At 34.5% G+C, this 16367-nt stretch overlaps 3 protein-coding genes across 8 annotated transcripts in view; 2 read left to right on the forward strand and 1 right to left on the reverse strand.

Annotated features, from left to right (window-relative positions):
* The first annotated feature begins 8550 nt into the window (after positions 1-8550).
* LOC105197499 lies at positions 8551-11593 on the forward strand. 2 transcript variants are annotated; one of them, XM_011163906.3, is made up of 4 exons: positions 8553-9060; positions 10208-10389; positions 10492-10723; positions 11227-11593. In XM_011163906.3, the coding sequence occupies exons 1-4, from the start codon at positions 8851-8853 to the stop codon at positions 11233-11235; spliced, it is 633 nt and encodes a 210-aa protein (XP_011162208.2). In that variant the 5' UTR covers positions 8553-8850; the 3' UTR covers positions 11236-11593. The 2 variants fall into 2 exon arrangements, with proteins under 2 accessions (XP_011162207.2, XP_011162208.2); XM_011163905.3 differs by lacking the exon at positions 11227-11593 and having other exon boundaries at positions 8551-9060; positions 10492-10804.
* LOC105197502 (ribonuclease P protein subunit rpr2) overlaps positions 11455-16367 on the forward strand; it is a 33395-nt gene continuing 28482 nt past the window's right edge. Inside the window, exons 1-4 of one of the 2 annotated variants that reach the window (XM_011163908.3) lie at positions 11455-11593; positions 11666-11727; positions 11885-11976; positions 12066-12599. In XM_011163908.3, the coding sequence (XP_011162210.2) occupies positions 11590-11593; positions 11666-11727; positions 11885-11976; positions 12066-12432 (525 nt within the window). In that variant the 5' untranslated portion in view covers positions 11455-11589 and the 3' untranslated portion in view covers positions 12433-12599. Of the gene's footprint in view, positions 11594-11665; positions 11728-11884; positions 11977-12065; positions 12600-16367 lie in introns of those variants that run through there. The other variant, XM_039445785.1, reaches the window with a different exon arrangement.
* The window catches only part of LOC105197501 (cadherin-87A), a 216313-nt gene continuing 212465 nt past the window's right edge, over positions 12520-16367 (reverse strand). For all 4 annotated transcript variants that reach the window (XM_011163907.3, XM_039445780.1, XM_039445781.1 and 1 more), the window contains exons 23-29: positions 15609-16153; positions 15280-15455; positions 15033-15168; positions 14778-14902; positions 14605-14706; positions 14319-14532; positions 12520-14075 (exon numbers count right to left, since the gene is read on the reverse strand). In XM_011163907.3, coding sequence (XP_011162209.1) covers positions 13959-14075; positions 14319-14532; positions 14605-14706; positions 14778-14902; positions 15033-15168; positions 15280-15455; positions 15609-16153 — 1415 coding nt within the window. In that variant the 3' untranslated portion in view covers positions 12520-13958. The remainder of the gene's footprint in view (positions 14076-14318; positions 14533-14604; positions 14707-14777; positions 14903-15032; positions 15169-15279; positions 15456-15608; positions 16154-16367) is intronic.

Below are 16367 nucleotides of genomic sequence, written 5' to 3' on the forward strand. Positions count from 1 at the left end.
CTTTTTTTTATGAAAAAATTTTTTATTTTAAACTTTTCACTTTGAGAATTCAACAAACGTTTTGTATATTTAAATCAAAATCAACTCTTTAATAATTTTAACTAAATATCATTAAAATTGCGGAAATCAATTAATCGGTCAAAAATGGATCTTAGTGCTCAATAATAATTTCCTAGGTGAATTTATATGCATTTATAAATTTTCCGAACTGCGCACTGCACGTTTGCCGGACTTTAAAACGCAGCTGTTAAGTAGAACATGAAATATAATATCGCAAATTAAACTGCTAGTCAATTTAACAATTGTGAGATGTCCACAAGCATCTTTACAATCCTCCCTATCTCGGAAACTGTAAAGAATTTATTACGAAAAATATTACTTCGGGCAGAATTTGAACCTGGATCTTCCTACATTCAGTAAATATAAATAATTTTAAATAAATATTATGATTTATTTTTTCTTTGTTCCGCGAATCCAGAAACGCAAATAATCGTTCTATGTGATATCCATCCACCGAGTGCAAAACAATCGACAGGTGTATATCGCTAGAAAGTCATTAAATTGAAATTCAAGGCCAATCGTGATGTGGACATACGCTAGATAGGTTTCTGACCTACCAGGGTGTACGCGCTGAGAGAAGGAGAGAGAGGAAAGATGTTCCAGGTCAAACACGTGCGTCAGCAATCGTAGAAACGTAGGTGTATACATATGCCTAGTTTGCGCTCGCGCGGTTCACGAAGCTGTAAGGTGCAGTTAGACTCTACTTCGCGAAACATTAGATTCTCAGAGTGAAACATAAGCAGCACACCTTCGATGCATTTAAGATAACGTTAACACAAAAAAGTGTTTTACTTCGTAATCCGCGTAATAGTCGTACTACGTGATTACCTGCGCAAAGAAAAAGAAAAAAAGAATAGAATAAATGAAATGACGTCAGAAAAAAAGTAGCTATTTTCTGAACGACTAAAAAAAATAGAAAAATGCGTTTTTGTTGAAGCTACTGACGCAGAATGAATGCTCAATATATGAGCGATAATGACGCAGTGTGATACTGTAATCTCTATACTAGAGATACAGTTCGCATGGCGTAAAACATGCAATAAAATTGTCGCATTATAGCGATATTTATAATATTTAAGGCCGCAATGATGTGATCGTCGTCAAAACGTAATTCTAATATTTGCCATAAAATCGACTGGCAGAATATTTATGTAACTAACAAGTAAGCACATAAAATGTATAAGGAATGTCTCTTAAATCACGCCTATCTGTGTCACGTTAAAAAAATTAATTATTTAAATTGGGATATTAAATAACAAGAAAATGCGCAATAATCCTTTGGCGATAAAGATATGTCGAATCGAATCTTAAAAGCAACAAATGTCTGCAAAATGTCCTTCGCACAAATGTTCTTCCTCCGCAAAAAATGTATTGAAGATCAATTATCGATAAATGTTTTTTACGTGCAAAGTAAAAAATAATAGTATATTTTAAAGTTTTATAAATTTTATCAATGTTGCATCAAACTTTCAGAAATTTAAGAAATATATAGAAAAATGTGTTTGGCGAGAATATTTTAATTCTTATAAAATTTTGGAAGAATGTCGTAAAAATGTGTTAACGTTTTTCGTTAACTCTCGCAAAAATATTGACAAAAAATACTTCATATAACATTTTCAGTATTTTATAGTGTATCTCATAATTTATTTATCTTACTTAAATCGTTTTTTAATTCATAAACGTTTCAATACGCTATTTTATCATACTTCCTCTGTTGGATCGTCGACTGTCGGATAAAATTCGAAAACTGACATTTATCGTTTGCTCGTTAATCATTCGAGACGACGAGACTGGACAAAAAAACAGGAAAGTCGAGACGAAAAGATAACATATTCGATTTTCTTTCTTACAGCTGATGTATTTATTTAATTGCAAATACGCATTACGGAAAATATTTGACAATTTAATATTTAATCAATATATTATTACAATTGCGGATTATAGAAATCTTTTTGCATACGCTGTATGCGATATCAGTGATCCTCTTATCAATCTCATCCCATTCGAGTGCTCTCGCCAAAGTGTGGAATTAAAGCAATTTTAGATTCCGCAATCTCCACAAGGGGCTAATGATATTGTTGAACCGAATGCCGCGATAGGGTCGCAAGTGCAAGTGCACCGCAAGTACATACATGCAACCTTCAGGCTAATCTAATGTTGCAATAATCGGACTCGCCTGTCATAAACCGCTCGTCGGAACATCGCTCTTATTTTTATTAAAGAGGAGAGACATAACATGGAATTTTTCGCAGCTGTACGGTGTATCGGATAGCAATTTTCTTTTTTTCATCAAGTCTCTTAAGCGCGATATACTTGCTATTATCATTGTGCATAATAAAAATAGTGTTAATAAAACGCAACTTTTATTACGGTATGATTTTATTCACGACTATACTGTACTATACTTAATGTCGAGATAAAATTTTATTAGAGTCCATTTCAACATTGATAAATAATTTTATATTTATTCGACGAGTATTTGACAGGTCATGTTTTGAGATGCGATCGAAAAAAGAGAAAAAAATGCATTATTGGAAATATCATTAGGGCCGAGGTCCGATTCGTGCTCAAAGAGTTATTGTATCATTCTACTTTTATTTTACGTTTAATGAATAATGATAAAGACAGAATGATATCAAGCATTTAGAGCGTGAATCGAATCACGGCCTAAATATCATCAGGATTCATTTTCCCGCCCAAATAAATATAAAAATGTTAATTAATTCAAGATAATTGCAAAAGATCATTGTTAATCGTAAAATTATAATTAATTGAGATGCAATAATTTTCGAATGTTTATCGGATGTAATTGTAAATTATCACACCGACGAGATCGGCAGAAAGATCGGTGAATATTTCAAATAGAGCCGTGAAGATCCGCGACGACGCGCGCTGACGTGAGTAAATAATTTTATTGACAATATGATCGCATGAACGATCGCAATTACATGACGTAAGAAACGGCACTTGCGGCTTTTGTTGGGAAGTCGGTAATAATTCTCTTCCTTCCGACTAACGGCTTTTTTTGCGAATAGGAAGCGTTCATAATGAAAAAAAATAATCGTAAAAATCTCTGTTACGAGTGAGCGGACAAAATATCCACACGCATCGATAATATTTTTTTTATGATTGATATAACAGTGCTATATTGTCATATGCACGATAATAACAAGTTTCTTGTTGGACTTGTTTTTATTCATTCAACGCAACCTAATGTAAAAAAAAATAAAAGTTACTTGGATTCTTTCTTTAAAGTTTTTCTTGAAATAAATAGCGTTTTCTTTTTCACCTGGTTTTTTTTCGTTTAATAAAAGAATTTGAAGAATTAAAAATAATTAATTCTTGCGACGTAAGCAAAGTTAATGCTTTTCTATATAAAAACAATTGACGTAATTGCCTCTACAGATTAAACTAATTGAGGTTTTGACGAAATAATTTTAAGAACAACTTTGATCAAATTTCTATTAATTTACCATATAATTAATTTATCAAATAATATCTATATCATTTTGTTTACATAAATAAAATTAATTTTATGTTGTTTTACAAATAAAATAAAAATTACAATGAATAAGAACAATGAATTATAGAGTTAGAAGTATTGTGGTGTGCAATTCTAATTGAATTAATCATTGTTTTCTAAGTTAATCAAAGTTCGAAATAATTTTCTAAAGACGACTTCGATCAAATTCCTATTAACTTAGTTAATAATTAATTCATAACTAATACTGTCATTCCGTTTACATGAATAGAATTATTGACTTTATATTGTTTAACAAATAAAAAAAATTATATTATGCGTAACAAATCAAATTAAGTTAGGGAAATTTTGCGGTGAACAATTCTGCTGATTAAATTGATTAAGGAGATAAAAGGTTAAAAAAAATCTATTTTTAAAAAAGATTCTTAATAAAATTCACAATGTTTAAAACACAATTTTCAGCGTTTTGTTTTGTTTTCCAGCAGAAGCGCTCTGAAGAATCGGAAAAAAGTTCTTATATAATTTGATATAATTATATATCAAAATATGTCTATATATATATCATTCAACACGCATTCATAAATTTATAAATAAATACATAATTACATATAATTACATATATTCATCTATATATTTAATATATATTTAAATATGTAGATAAGTATATTTAATATATTAAATATGTAGATAAATATATTTAATATATAATTATATATGAAAAAAATTTTTTACTGGAGCGACAAAGCAGATCAGAACAAATTTGAAAAACAAGAATTAATCGAGAAAGCAGATGATTATGACCTGAAATTGCTAATTAAACCGCAGGAATAAAAATTATATTCTGTATACAAAAAAAGTGTACTTATTTTTCTCGAAAACGTGTTACTTAATACTGTGAGATAAATTTCTTGAAAACTAATAGCAACATAAATTTTTGTTGCAAATACATCATTGGAATTAGAATTATTATGTATTTCTTATTTCTGTTTATAAATAAAAAAAAATAATTACAAGATTTTCAAGATGTAAAAGAATTTCTTACAAAGGTTACTATTTAGTCAAGTTTGGGTATTTTTATTTAGTTTTATTTATAGTTCGACATTTTTCTTGAATAAATAAGTGTCGGTTTTTTGTTTTAGAATTTAGATGTTTAGAAGGTTACCATTTATTATATCGCCTCTGTACTTTTTTCTTGCAAGCTGTTAGTTATTACGTGTATAACACACGAGAAAATAGCATTTTTTTAATTTATAAAAAAATGTATTAAAATATTATTAAAATAATAGTAAAAAATTATGCAAAGTTTGATATTAATTAGTTTCTACTTTTGCCATTAAAAAAAATTCCCTAAAAAGCTTCTTTCAAAGTAGAATATCCTTTAATGTCCGTTTTCATTAATACAAATTAACTTTGATTTCAGTTTAAAACTTACTCTTTATTTTTTCTAATTCTTAAAAAAATAAAGAGTAAGTTAAATTAAAAAATAGGCATGGGGTGGTAATGGACGTAAAGTTAAACAAGATTTGTCATCCTGAGTTGCTTTCGATGTTTCTCGTGTTTCGCGATCTTTGCGACGAAGATGGAAAAATTATTCAAAAAATTGACTCACCATATCCAGTATCGCCTCCATCCGAAATTAACGCCAGAATCGTCGGAAAAATTCTCCGGCAACCACCATCTTGCGCCATCTCGCGGATGTCGCGAGCACTAAATACCCTTTCGTCGCGATTTCCAAGACATTTCATGGTTCGCTTTTGCTGTTTCCCTGAGATGCCGAAATGCTTTCTTTCCCTCAGACGAGTCGTTCTGTTATCTGGAAAAGATCGAATCTCATTATATTCGGTTATTCAAACCGAAAAATCAAAATCATGCAAGTGCGTCTTCCCGGATCGAGGAGACACGAATTAAGAGCGCATTCAGCAGAATGTTTTATTTTGTAACTGCATGTTGGAACTTTTCTCCGCGCCGATTAAATTAATAGTTTTAAATGTCAAGGAACAATCCTATCTGAGCGAAGAAAACTTCCAACAGTCGCAAAATAAACATTCTGTTGAACGAGAAGTTTCGAGACAGTCCCTGGTCGGCATGGCAAACCGACGCGCAACACAACTCGACGTTTCTACTGAATGACAAATGACAAACAACAATAATTACTCAACAACTTCATTGCGACATTCTGCTTCGAATGGAAAAGTCACCGTTCGGTCGAATCGAAAGGAAAAACAGGAACAAGCTCGAAATTATCTCACCTAGCGATCATGCGTCTTCTCGCTCGTTCTCACTGCGGATTTCGAAGCGACCTGAAGTGCGCCGAGTACGCACGCACACGCGCGCACTCAAGGTTGACAGCAGTGCGCGGCAAAATTCGAACAACATTAGAACATATACTACATATAGGCTGCGTTCCGAAATTCACTGTCAGTACTGCAAATCTGTAATTTGCGTAAACTATATATTTTCAATAGTGATAGTGAATTTCGAAACGTAGCCATAGTATATGTAGAGATTTTACGATTATCGCTTAAAACATTACGATAGATGTAAATGGACCTTTATATAGTTTGTAATATCTGATCTAAAATGCGGAATGTAGAGACATCTATATTGCTGAAAAAAAAGCGAGACTTGCTATATAGGCTATGATATGTGATATATAAGAAGTAAGATTAAACTATTCTTTTACTTAAAATTGTTGATATTATTACAATTTAACATATATTTTAATGATATTAGAATTCATTTTATCCCATTTAATGAATTTATTATAACACAATATTGTTGTAAACAATTTTTTAAGATATTAAATATTTTTTAAATACAGTTATTTCCTGGAAATCATACCTCAAAAATATATAAAATATATAAACATGCTTTTCTAATTTTAATACGATTGAATCCATATATGCCTACTGCACTTTGAAGGTAAGTGCGTCCATTTACTTGTGTCTGTGTATTATATTTTGTCACACAAACGTAGAATCTTGGGAAGTAATCTAGAATTATTGAATCGATTATCTTATTCTAAAATTATTTTTATAATTTTCTTTTCTCTTGTCTTATGTATTTCTGAATGTTTGATATTTTTATCTTTTTTTTATTTTTATTATATATGTATAAAATTGACAGTTATAATTACGGTGACCATATGTTAAATCTGTTTTTAATAATAAACCTAAATACAAGACCGTGTAAAATGTTTAACACAGTGAAAATTGAAAAAAGACCAATATTAGTCACAGATGTTTTAATTTCTTAATATTTTAAATTTGAACTAAAGGTTTGTCCCTACTACAATCAAATTAACTTTAAACTATTGGAAACTTGTTCAATACTTCAAAAAAAATTCGTAATACGCAATTCCTGACAAACAGTAGCCATGCTCACAATTTTGCTGACACAATTTTCCAAAATTTCATTCCTACAACGTGGACTACTAATTGTAAGATGCCAATATACAGATTAGACCTTGGAAAGCACGTCACTCGCGACTGTTGGCATACCTGGCGAAAGAAGCACGAACTTTAAATCGTGTCTGTTCTAACCGCTTTCGCGAAACTGACTGATTCGTCGTACCAACAATAATTTACGCCAACGCAATGAGAACGAAGTGTGAGTACCGAATTATAAGAATGAATAAACAGTAGATACGAGTACAAATTGACTCACCGTTTGCCGCTGGCGAATCATTCGCTCCGTCTCGGCAGCACTTCTTGAACATTCGACATCCAAGATTCTCCTCACGATAATTCTCCTCCTCTTGATTCACACTTGGCACAAACGCGCGACACTTCACTTTTCGACACTCCTAGTACTTATAATACGCCCGTCAAAAACTCGAGATACGGAATACAGAGCAACGCGGAGAAGATGCGATTGAACGCGCGACGCGACGTCCCCGATTGACTGTTCGTTACAGTCTGAAAATCATGGAGGATCTAAGATCCTCCTTACAACGATTCTGGACGATTCGTCTTGTTTCACACTTTGCACAAACGCGCACTTCTTCGTTTTTGCTATTTTCAAAACACCCCTGATACTCACATGCGTCTGAAACTTGAGATACGAGGCAACGGAGAAGATGCAAAACACAATTGAACGCGACATAACTTCGCACCATGCATCGTATCCGACGTGACAAATGTTGGCACGAATGCTCGACAATTCACGACACTTTCGACTTTCCACGACATTCTCGAAACGTTCACTCGTGTCAAAAACTCGTAGGGGACGACGAAGATGCGAGTTGAAATGCGCCGCGACCATTCGTCCTACCTAACCGACCGACTGCTGCTACTGCGTAGCCGGCGTGACTGGCGCGTGGCCGCGCCTGCGCGCCACTACGCCGCTACCGTCGCCGCTACGCAGTAGCCGCAGTCGGTCGGTTAGGGAGCACGGCGGAAGGTCACAACGCGTCGTAGCGCGTTTCCACTCGCATCTCCGTCGTCTCGTTCGAATTTTTGATGCGAGCGAGTATTGATGACTGTTTTGAGAATGTCGAAAGTGAAGTGAGAAGTATCGGGTGTTCGTACCAACGTGTGTGATACGATGCATGATGCGAAGTCGTGTCGCGTTTCAATCGTGTTTCGCATCCTCTCCATTGCCTCGTATCTCGAGTTTTCGACGGGCGTGAGTACGGGGAGTGTCGAAAGCGAAGTGTCTCGCGTTCGTGCCAAGTGTGAATCAAGAGGAGGATCTTGGATCTCGGATGTTCGAGAGGTGCGGCCGAGACGGAGCTGGACGGAGCCACCAGCGGCAAGCGGTGAGTCAATTTGTACTCGTATCTATTATTTATTCGTCCCTACAATTCAGTATTCGCGCCTCGTCCTCATTGCGTTCGCCTAAATTAATCATCGGTATATTGCGACGAATCAGTCAGTCGCGCGAAAGTCGTTAGGAAAAATTTTGAATTACATACATACACGCGCTCGGCGCTCCCTTCGCCAGGTGTGCCAATAGTCGCGAGTAACGTGCTTTTCAAAGGTTTAACCTGTAACCGAAGAAGTAAGAAGCTCCTGCGTTGTTTAACTACAATAGCTGTTCGGCTAGGCTCAATACGCGTGTCTTGGGATACACAAAACAAAAAAAAAAGGGTAAGAAGCTTTTCACGATTTGGTCCTCGCGATAGCACTACGCTGCACCTTCTACACTTTAAATGAAACAGATATATAACTACGCGTTAGAGTGAGAGAGAAAAAAGAGGTGTGAGTGTGTGACGTAAAAAGTTGGCGCCGTTGGCGGTTATTGTCACGTTTGGAGTTTGGACTGTTTGGACGTTGTGTCAATTGTCGATTGTCGCTTTTCGGCAAAAGATGGAGAAGACTTCGTTCGCGTCGTGCCAGAATTACTTTGACAGGCTGCGGCGTAAAACGCGCGAGATAGACGAGGGCATCGAGAGGCTCACCGAAACCTGGAGAACGACCTGGAGAACGCCGCACCTTCTCGTTGGCGGCTACGCCGAGCGCACGGCCGAGACCAATGCCTGCTTGGAGGAGATGTGGGAGATCATCCGAAGTACCGGAGTAAGTACCTCCTGGGAGATCGCGTTTCCTGATGCTACGAAGCGTCGACCGCTTCTTTACGCGAAAAATAAAAATCATTTAAACCAGTACAAAGCAATGTATATAAATAATTATTTAACTTTGACGGAGGGTCTGCATCTTGTTTACACGTACTTCAATTATTTTGCCCTGTGAGTTTCTTTTCTTTGAGAAACCAAGAGCACTGTAATTAATTGAACATTTAATGATCTGAACATTTATATATATAAATATATGTAAATAAACATTTACTGATATGAACATTTATATATTTATGAACATTTTAAATTTATAAGTATGAACATTTATATATCTATAAATATATTATTTAATTTTTTTGTATATTATATAAATATTTTATATTTTATATACACGAAAAAATGAAATTTTTGCTCAAAATATGGTTTAAAATATGGACTATGCATTTTATATAACATTTGTGGTAAGTAAAAAAATTAATATTTATAGCATTTTATACAAGTTTTGTAAATATTTTTAAATCTTTTGTAAATATTGTATGCCATCTAGGCAACCATACACATTCTTTCTACAGAAGTGTATGTGAAAGTTACTGCAGAATTTTTTATACTTGTAAAAGCAGGAAAAAAGTTAACTTGGAAGTGTCGTAAACATGTGTGGGGAAGGTACTGAAAACAATGTGTTCAGAGTAATAATTATAACTCTTGAATTATCTTTATTAAAATAAACTCAGTGTTCATTCCTTTTTACATAAGTTATGTAATTTTAATTTCTTAAGAAATTAATTAATCCTTTTTAGTTTAAATTAAATAAATCCCACTTCAGTAACTGTGTTACAATTTTGACAATTTTAAAATTTTTTAACTTCAAAGGATTAATTATGATTTTCTAATTTACTATGAGATATTTCTAATTTACCATGAGATCTTAAAAATTATCATTTATTTATAATTTTGTTTGAAAGCATTATGAATTGGCATGCTTCTATTATGAAACATTAATACTGTTGTATTATGATGTATAATTATTGATCATAAATGTACAGTATTATAATTAATATATAAAAAAATATCATGAGTAATATATTTTGCTATAAAGAAATTCTAAAATAATTAATTAGTTATGCAGAGTGTGTAATTAATTACGACAGGATGCAGTGGAGAAATTTAATTCTGAATTGGAATCATCTTTGGACGAGACAGATCGATTCCTTCAGGAATCACAGGCGATGTATGAAGATTTGAAGGAGCAGTGCAACAATTTAGACATCGTTTTAGCAGAATTTGGTTATCATTATGAAGAGGATAGCAGTGAGCAGGAAAACCATTCACAGTACTTTATCATTGCTTATGCCTTACACTTTAATTCATGTTTTAGATTTCCTAATAGAGAAATCATTTCTACATACCCATTTTACGCTTTTCTCTTTTTTAGAAACAATAGTCAAACTTCCATAAGCGACAGTGTTTTTATTACTGAAGAGTTGCCTGATGTAGAAGTCGAGTTCACACCGAACTTGACGTGGAAGTGCAAGGCTAAGTCCAGAGATTCAGATAATTGTAATGGTAATTCCGTCAATCCGGTTATCAAAGGTATCGCGACACCTGTGATCAAAAGTCTAAAATCAGTTCTACAATCAGAGATTCTTAATGCAAGAGGATCATATGTAAGTGAAGCATCTGTTCAAGAATCAAATCATTCGAAACAAATTACAAAAGTATTGAGGAGATAATTTCTATATTTTTTACAACATGAAAAAGAAACGAAATATCTATACAATATGATTGATAATATGATTAATAATAAAAATATCAATTAAAATTCTGATGAAAATTTTTTCTGATTTTCTTTACAAATTAAATTTTTTAGAAAGTTACATTTTTTTCTCAAAATGTGTCATATATGCGAAGTTTAAAGAAAATTTAGAAATTTTCTAAAATATGAAATTGTACAGAAATTCTAAAAAAAATGCTAAAAAAAGATGTTCTTAGTATTTTTGAAAAATGTTATAATTTGTATGAAAATCTGAGAATATTTTCACCAGGGAAAACAAATATAAATTTAGAGTTCATTTACATTTTTATTCTTAAAATTTAAATACATAATGTTTATTCATTGTTAATATATGAAGCGATTTAAGTTATCAAGTTACTCTTTTCTCTTTTTTAGAAACAATAGTAAAAATTCCATGAACAGTGTTTTTATTACTGAAGAGTTGCCTGACGATTTGCAGTTATAATATAACAAAGGTGTTAGAACTGAAAAAACTAGTCTTTGCGAATTTTTATACATATTTTTGTAATAGAGAATTGTGTAATAAAGCATTGAAAAAAAATGAAATCAATCTTTGCTTTAAACAATCTCACATGGATGCGATCTAACTTAACCAAACTGATCCAGCCTAACCTTAAAACTGTTGGCTGTAGCATCGAAAACTTGTCACGATTGACGCGCTTTGTATAGTTCAACAATATAAATTTTTGAGTTGCTAATTACTGATCCAAGTTGGAACAATAAATAACAGATTTTATAATGAGTGAGTTTAATATTACTAAAATATTTTTCTATATTTATCGTTTCAAACATTTATATATACATGTGTTTACAGAAAACAAGAACCAACTTTGTCCTCAGAAAGACACTTTACATAGAGTAAATTATTTATATCAGGTATGAATAATTATGAAATTTATCCTCCTTTCTTCAATTAGAGATATTCACTTACCTTCAATTAGAGATATTCACTTATTATAACAGTTTCTTTTTACCTTGTAAAATAACCTAAAACTACAGGACACATATATTGTTATTTAACATTTCATCACAGGCTAGTCGTTTGATGGCGTTAAAAAATCGAGTTGCGGCGTCTTATTTCGGTAAGAATATACAGGCTTGTTGTAACAAAGCACAAATACGCATGTAAGTTTCTAAATGACCCATCAATTGTCTTGAAAAGAACAAGAAAGAATTATTTATGGGAGTTGTATTAATGATTCCTGTTGTCTTAGGGAACCAAATTTGAAGAGAACTATATGCAAATATTGTCGAGGTCCACTTATTCCTGGAGAGACAGCCAGAGTCAGATTGGTGTCGAAGCCTATAAAGGGTATCAAATGGACATGCTTAACTTGTATGATGTACACTAAGAGGTATCCTACAAAAAAAGGATACAAATTGTGGCTCGATCAGCCAGAATCAGTTGTTGAAACATTATATTTTAAACCAAAATCAAAAGAAACCCTTCAAAAACCTGACTCTGGAGACACTCCTGAGAAACTAAAAGAACAAACTGAATTAAAACAACAAACTGAGTTAAAAGAACAAACTAAATTAAAACAACAAACTGAACATTCTCTTAGAAATCCTATAAGTTGATTAGATTTGAAAACATCAATTAAAATGCAAACAGAAAAAACTAGTTGATCTTGAACACAGGTCCATTTTACAGACTAGCCTAAGGTCTGGTGTACGAATATTTTTTATTAATGACTTACATAAAATATGTTACAATATTACAATAAATTTGTAATTAATAAAACAGATATTTTGCTAACTGGAATATTCATAACCATCTAGTAATATCATGATACCGATAATAGTTTTACATTAAATGTTCTTAGAAATAACTCGGTCGTAAGTTAAGTTACTGCTGTTATCGAGTAGTTGCGATACGTTTTTTTTTTTTACGGAAAGTGGCATCCGCAGGGAATTCTCGAAGGTCACGATTTCTGTGTTCTCAGCCGAGGACGGTTTGTGGAGTCGCGCTATTAAAGTGTAAAGTCGACAATGATTTCTCGAAGGCAAGATCATTTCGCCGCAGTGACACTGGAATTCGCTGCGAGCGTCATTACTTCATCTAACTATGATATGACTATGTCCGCCCACCGCCAGCGACTCGTGTGCAAAATCATTACGAGTTAAATCATCGCACTCATACTCGGGCGCAATCAAATCACAGTTTAATCGGAAAGAAAAAGTTATCAGTCGTTTTAAAAATATGCTATCTTAAATAAATACGCTAGAACGAAACTAACACGATACTTAGAAATTATATACGCGCTATATCTTGATTACAAACGTTCCATTGGGCGTGCTGCAACAATGGCGCGATTATTTCTTTACTGGATACAACAACCGCATCGCGTGGATGCCCAGAAATGTGGCAGTGATCGTTGTAAAACGGCCGTACATGATGCGTTCGCGATTCGAACGCGTATGTACGTACCTCGGAAACGCATAAATATTAAACTAACGAGGAAATAATACGAAAACTGGGCTGGACGGAATCTACACATTCACTTATATACATATATCTGTCGTGCCAAGCTTCGGTCGTGTCGAGTTATCTCACAGTATCTATTTTATCTAGCTTATATTTTTCTCTCCTTTTCTTCTTGCTTTTTTTGATTCTTCTAAAAAGTAGTTCTAACGATAAAATCAGACGGGACCCCAGGTTGGCAACGCACACATATATACATGCACACACCAGCTACAGGGATTAATTACTCCAGTAATATTGACTGTGTCGTTCGTCGTCACTCTTCATCATGAGTCCTTTCGCAAGCTCTCGCTCGGAAGAGTCTGAACTGAAAATGGCAAAAGTCACGCTAGTGAGAGAGGGCGGATCTCGCGAATGTCGTGTCTCGTGTTTGGTATCATGTCGTGTCGCTCTTCTCGTACACGCGTCTACTCGCAGGACAAACCCGACCAATATTTAACTCGGTTATTGTCAAAGAGGTGTGTGCATGCGAGTCGCCCGAAGTACGCTCCGAAGAGGCGCGTGCAATGAAAAAGAGCCGCGGACAAAGAGGTACAACGTACGGCGACGGAGCTTATTTAGAGATAGAAAGGGGGAGGGAGGAGAGGATGGGCTGAGCATGTGCCCGTGTATCAGAGCTGATTTATATTAGCCCCGAAACGAACTGGGGCTGACCGTCGCGATCGACTGTCAATTGCGGCATCACGTTAGGGGAAGGCTGGAATGTTGATCCTTGAAAACCCATTGCCGATTCGTATAACTAAAATATAATTGAATGAATTAAATTGTGTATTTAGAAATTATGTTTCATAACCCGGAGATTAATCACACTGACATCGTCTAAACATGACGAATGACTTTTTATGATTATCGTAATTTCCAGAACTCATATTATGGCTAAAACTATGATCTCAGAGAGAGAGAATCACTAATCAGAGTTAAGTCTGTCAGTGTAACGAGGTCTCGTGATTTATAATGCTCATTAGCTCTTTACTCGGCTTACATTGTGATTTCCTGGAAGCGTCGTGTAATCTGGCGTGGTCGGACGATGCCTGTTCGTAGGCAATGGATGCTGGATGGTTGCGTAAGTGTTATCTTGGGACGTGTCACCCATGCCGACGCTTACGCCACTGCCGCGTCTTTCGCCGCCGAGGCCGCCCTCGGGCTCGCTGAACACTTGCATCGTTAACTCCTGCTCCTCATAGAGCTTCAATTTTCTACAATCAAGAAAAATGTGCTTCGTTATATATCATGCATAAGGTCGCACGTGCGCGAGAAACGTGACTTACTGCTCGATCCATAAAGGATTCTCCGTCGTATTTAATTCGTCGATGATCTGTTTCTTAATTAGGCCGTCCTTCTTACGTATATCATTTGGCACAGTTATTACCCTGAAACATCATTGACGTAAATAAATTGGATGTGTGTGTGTGAGAATATATCTGGAGCCATTGATTCTTACCAATGGCGTAAACAGCAACAAACTACTGTAACAGTGACCGCGCCTACTAGTAAGACAACTAAGAGAGCTATTAAAGCAGCGAGTGCAGGATCAAACGGTTCCTCTTGAACTCCAGCGTATGCGGGCTGAAATAATCATAAATTAGATATATTTTAGTAATTTTAACAATGTTACGTTTTTTTATTTCAAAAAGACTTATTTTACGTAGTTTACTATTATATTTTGAATTTTACAATCTTAAATCTCAATACTCACCACAACATTTTCTATGGCAAACCCGGCGTAGTAGTGCTTCAAGAAATCGTATTTCGCATCTATAACTTTAAGTACGTGAGGTATCGGCGCGATGGTTTGAGTTTTCGGTTCAACGACGTGCAAATACATATCACACCTAAAAAAATAAATAATTTCATACAGATTGTATACGATATACATACATACATACATACATATATATATAATGATAGAAAAATTTATGACAATTAAATTCGCGTGCAATTACCATTCTCTGCGGATATGTCCAGAAGCGTCAACGTGATATCTGATATCGTCTACTACAACTCTGCTTTGCGTGGCGTTAGATAGTTCCGAAACAATCTCATCGCGCTCGCTATTCACTTCCTCCGGGGGCCGGGACAATATAACTCGTATTAGTTGGGATGGCTCGAATACCCAGACCTTGAGAAAAAATAAAACTTCCATTAAAATCGCGAAATAAAGACAGATATTTAATTTAACAATTGTATCATACGAGAAATCAATGTACTAATAGTAACGTTAATAATACTAGTATTATATATTAAATTATGATAGAAATTGTAGAAAGCTTACATGAACTCGGGTCATCGCGTATCTTTCCGGAATGGCCGTCTCTTTGGCAATGACTTCGACAATAAATCTATCTTGATTGTATTCCGCCATGTATCCGCTCGTAACAAGTTTGCCGTCCTGCGTAACGTTGAACGGGCTCGGCACTATCGAACCGCTCGGCTTTTCCGAACCATATTTGTAAAGATTTGCGCTGGCGACGTAGTAATGGAGAGTCCCGTTGTCGCCAACGTCCAAGTCGGACGCAGTGACTTTAGTTACGAAGTCATTTATATTCGCCATGGAATTCACGCCGGCGTAATAATCGTTGCGCTCGAAGATTGGCGGATTATCATTCTCATCCAGCACAGTTATCGTCACATTCACGTGTCCATGCTCTGGATTGTGAGTTAACGGTCGACCAGATTGCGTGGGATTGATGTAAAGATCGGGATCATTGGACGCGAGAATAGAGAGAACATATTTATCTCTCGTCTCGCGATCAAACGATTTATTCGCGTAGATACTGCCGTCAGATTTGTCCATGTAAAAGGCGTATCCTTCGTTTCCTAAAATAATAAGCAATACATTCGTAAAATATCCGAATCTTTAATTATGAAAACATATTATTGAAAATTGAAATATTGCAAAAAGATAAATAATTTTACATATTTGTAATATAAATAATTTTTCTATTAAACTTTTATGGAAAAATAGTTTTATTCGTTAAAAAATTATAAAAAAGATATACCTATAGTATATAAATATTATTTCAGGTATATC

This window comes from Solenopsis invicta, chromosome 2 (genome assembly GCF_016802725.1).
Source record: "Solenopsis invicta isolate M01_SB chromosome 2, UNIL_Sinv_3.0, whole genome shotgun sequence".
Lineage (NCBI taxonomy): Eukaryota > Metazoa > Arthropoda > Insecta > Hymenoptera > Formicidae > Solenopsis > Solenopsis invicta.

Bases quoted from the DNA above. Each gene is read 5' to 3' on its own strand.
- LOC105197499 (XM_011163905.3), top strand. From the start codon at position 8,851: ATGGAGAAGACTTCGTTCGCGTCGTGCCAGAATTACTTTGACAGGCTG. The intron at 9,061-10,207 runs GTAAGTACCTCC...TAATTACGACAG, and splicing joins AGATCATCCGAAGTACCGGA to GATGCAGTGGAGAAATTTAA. The intron at 10,390-10,491 runs GTACTTTATCAT...TCTCTTTTTTAG, and splicing joins GAGCAGGAAAACCATTCACA to AAACAATAGTCAAACTTCCA.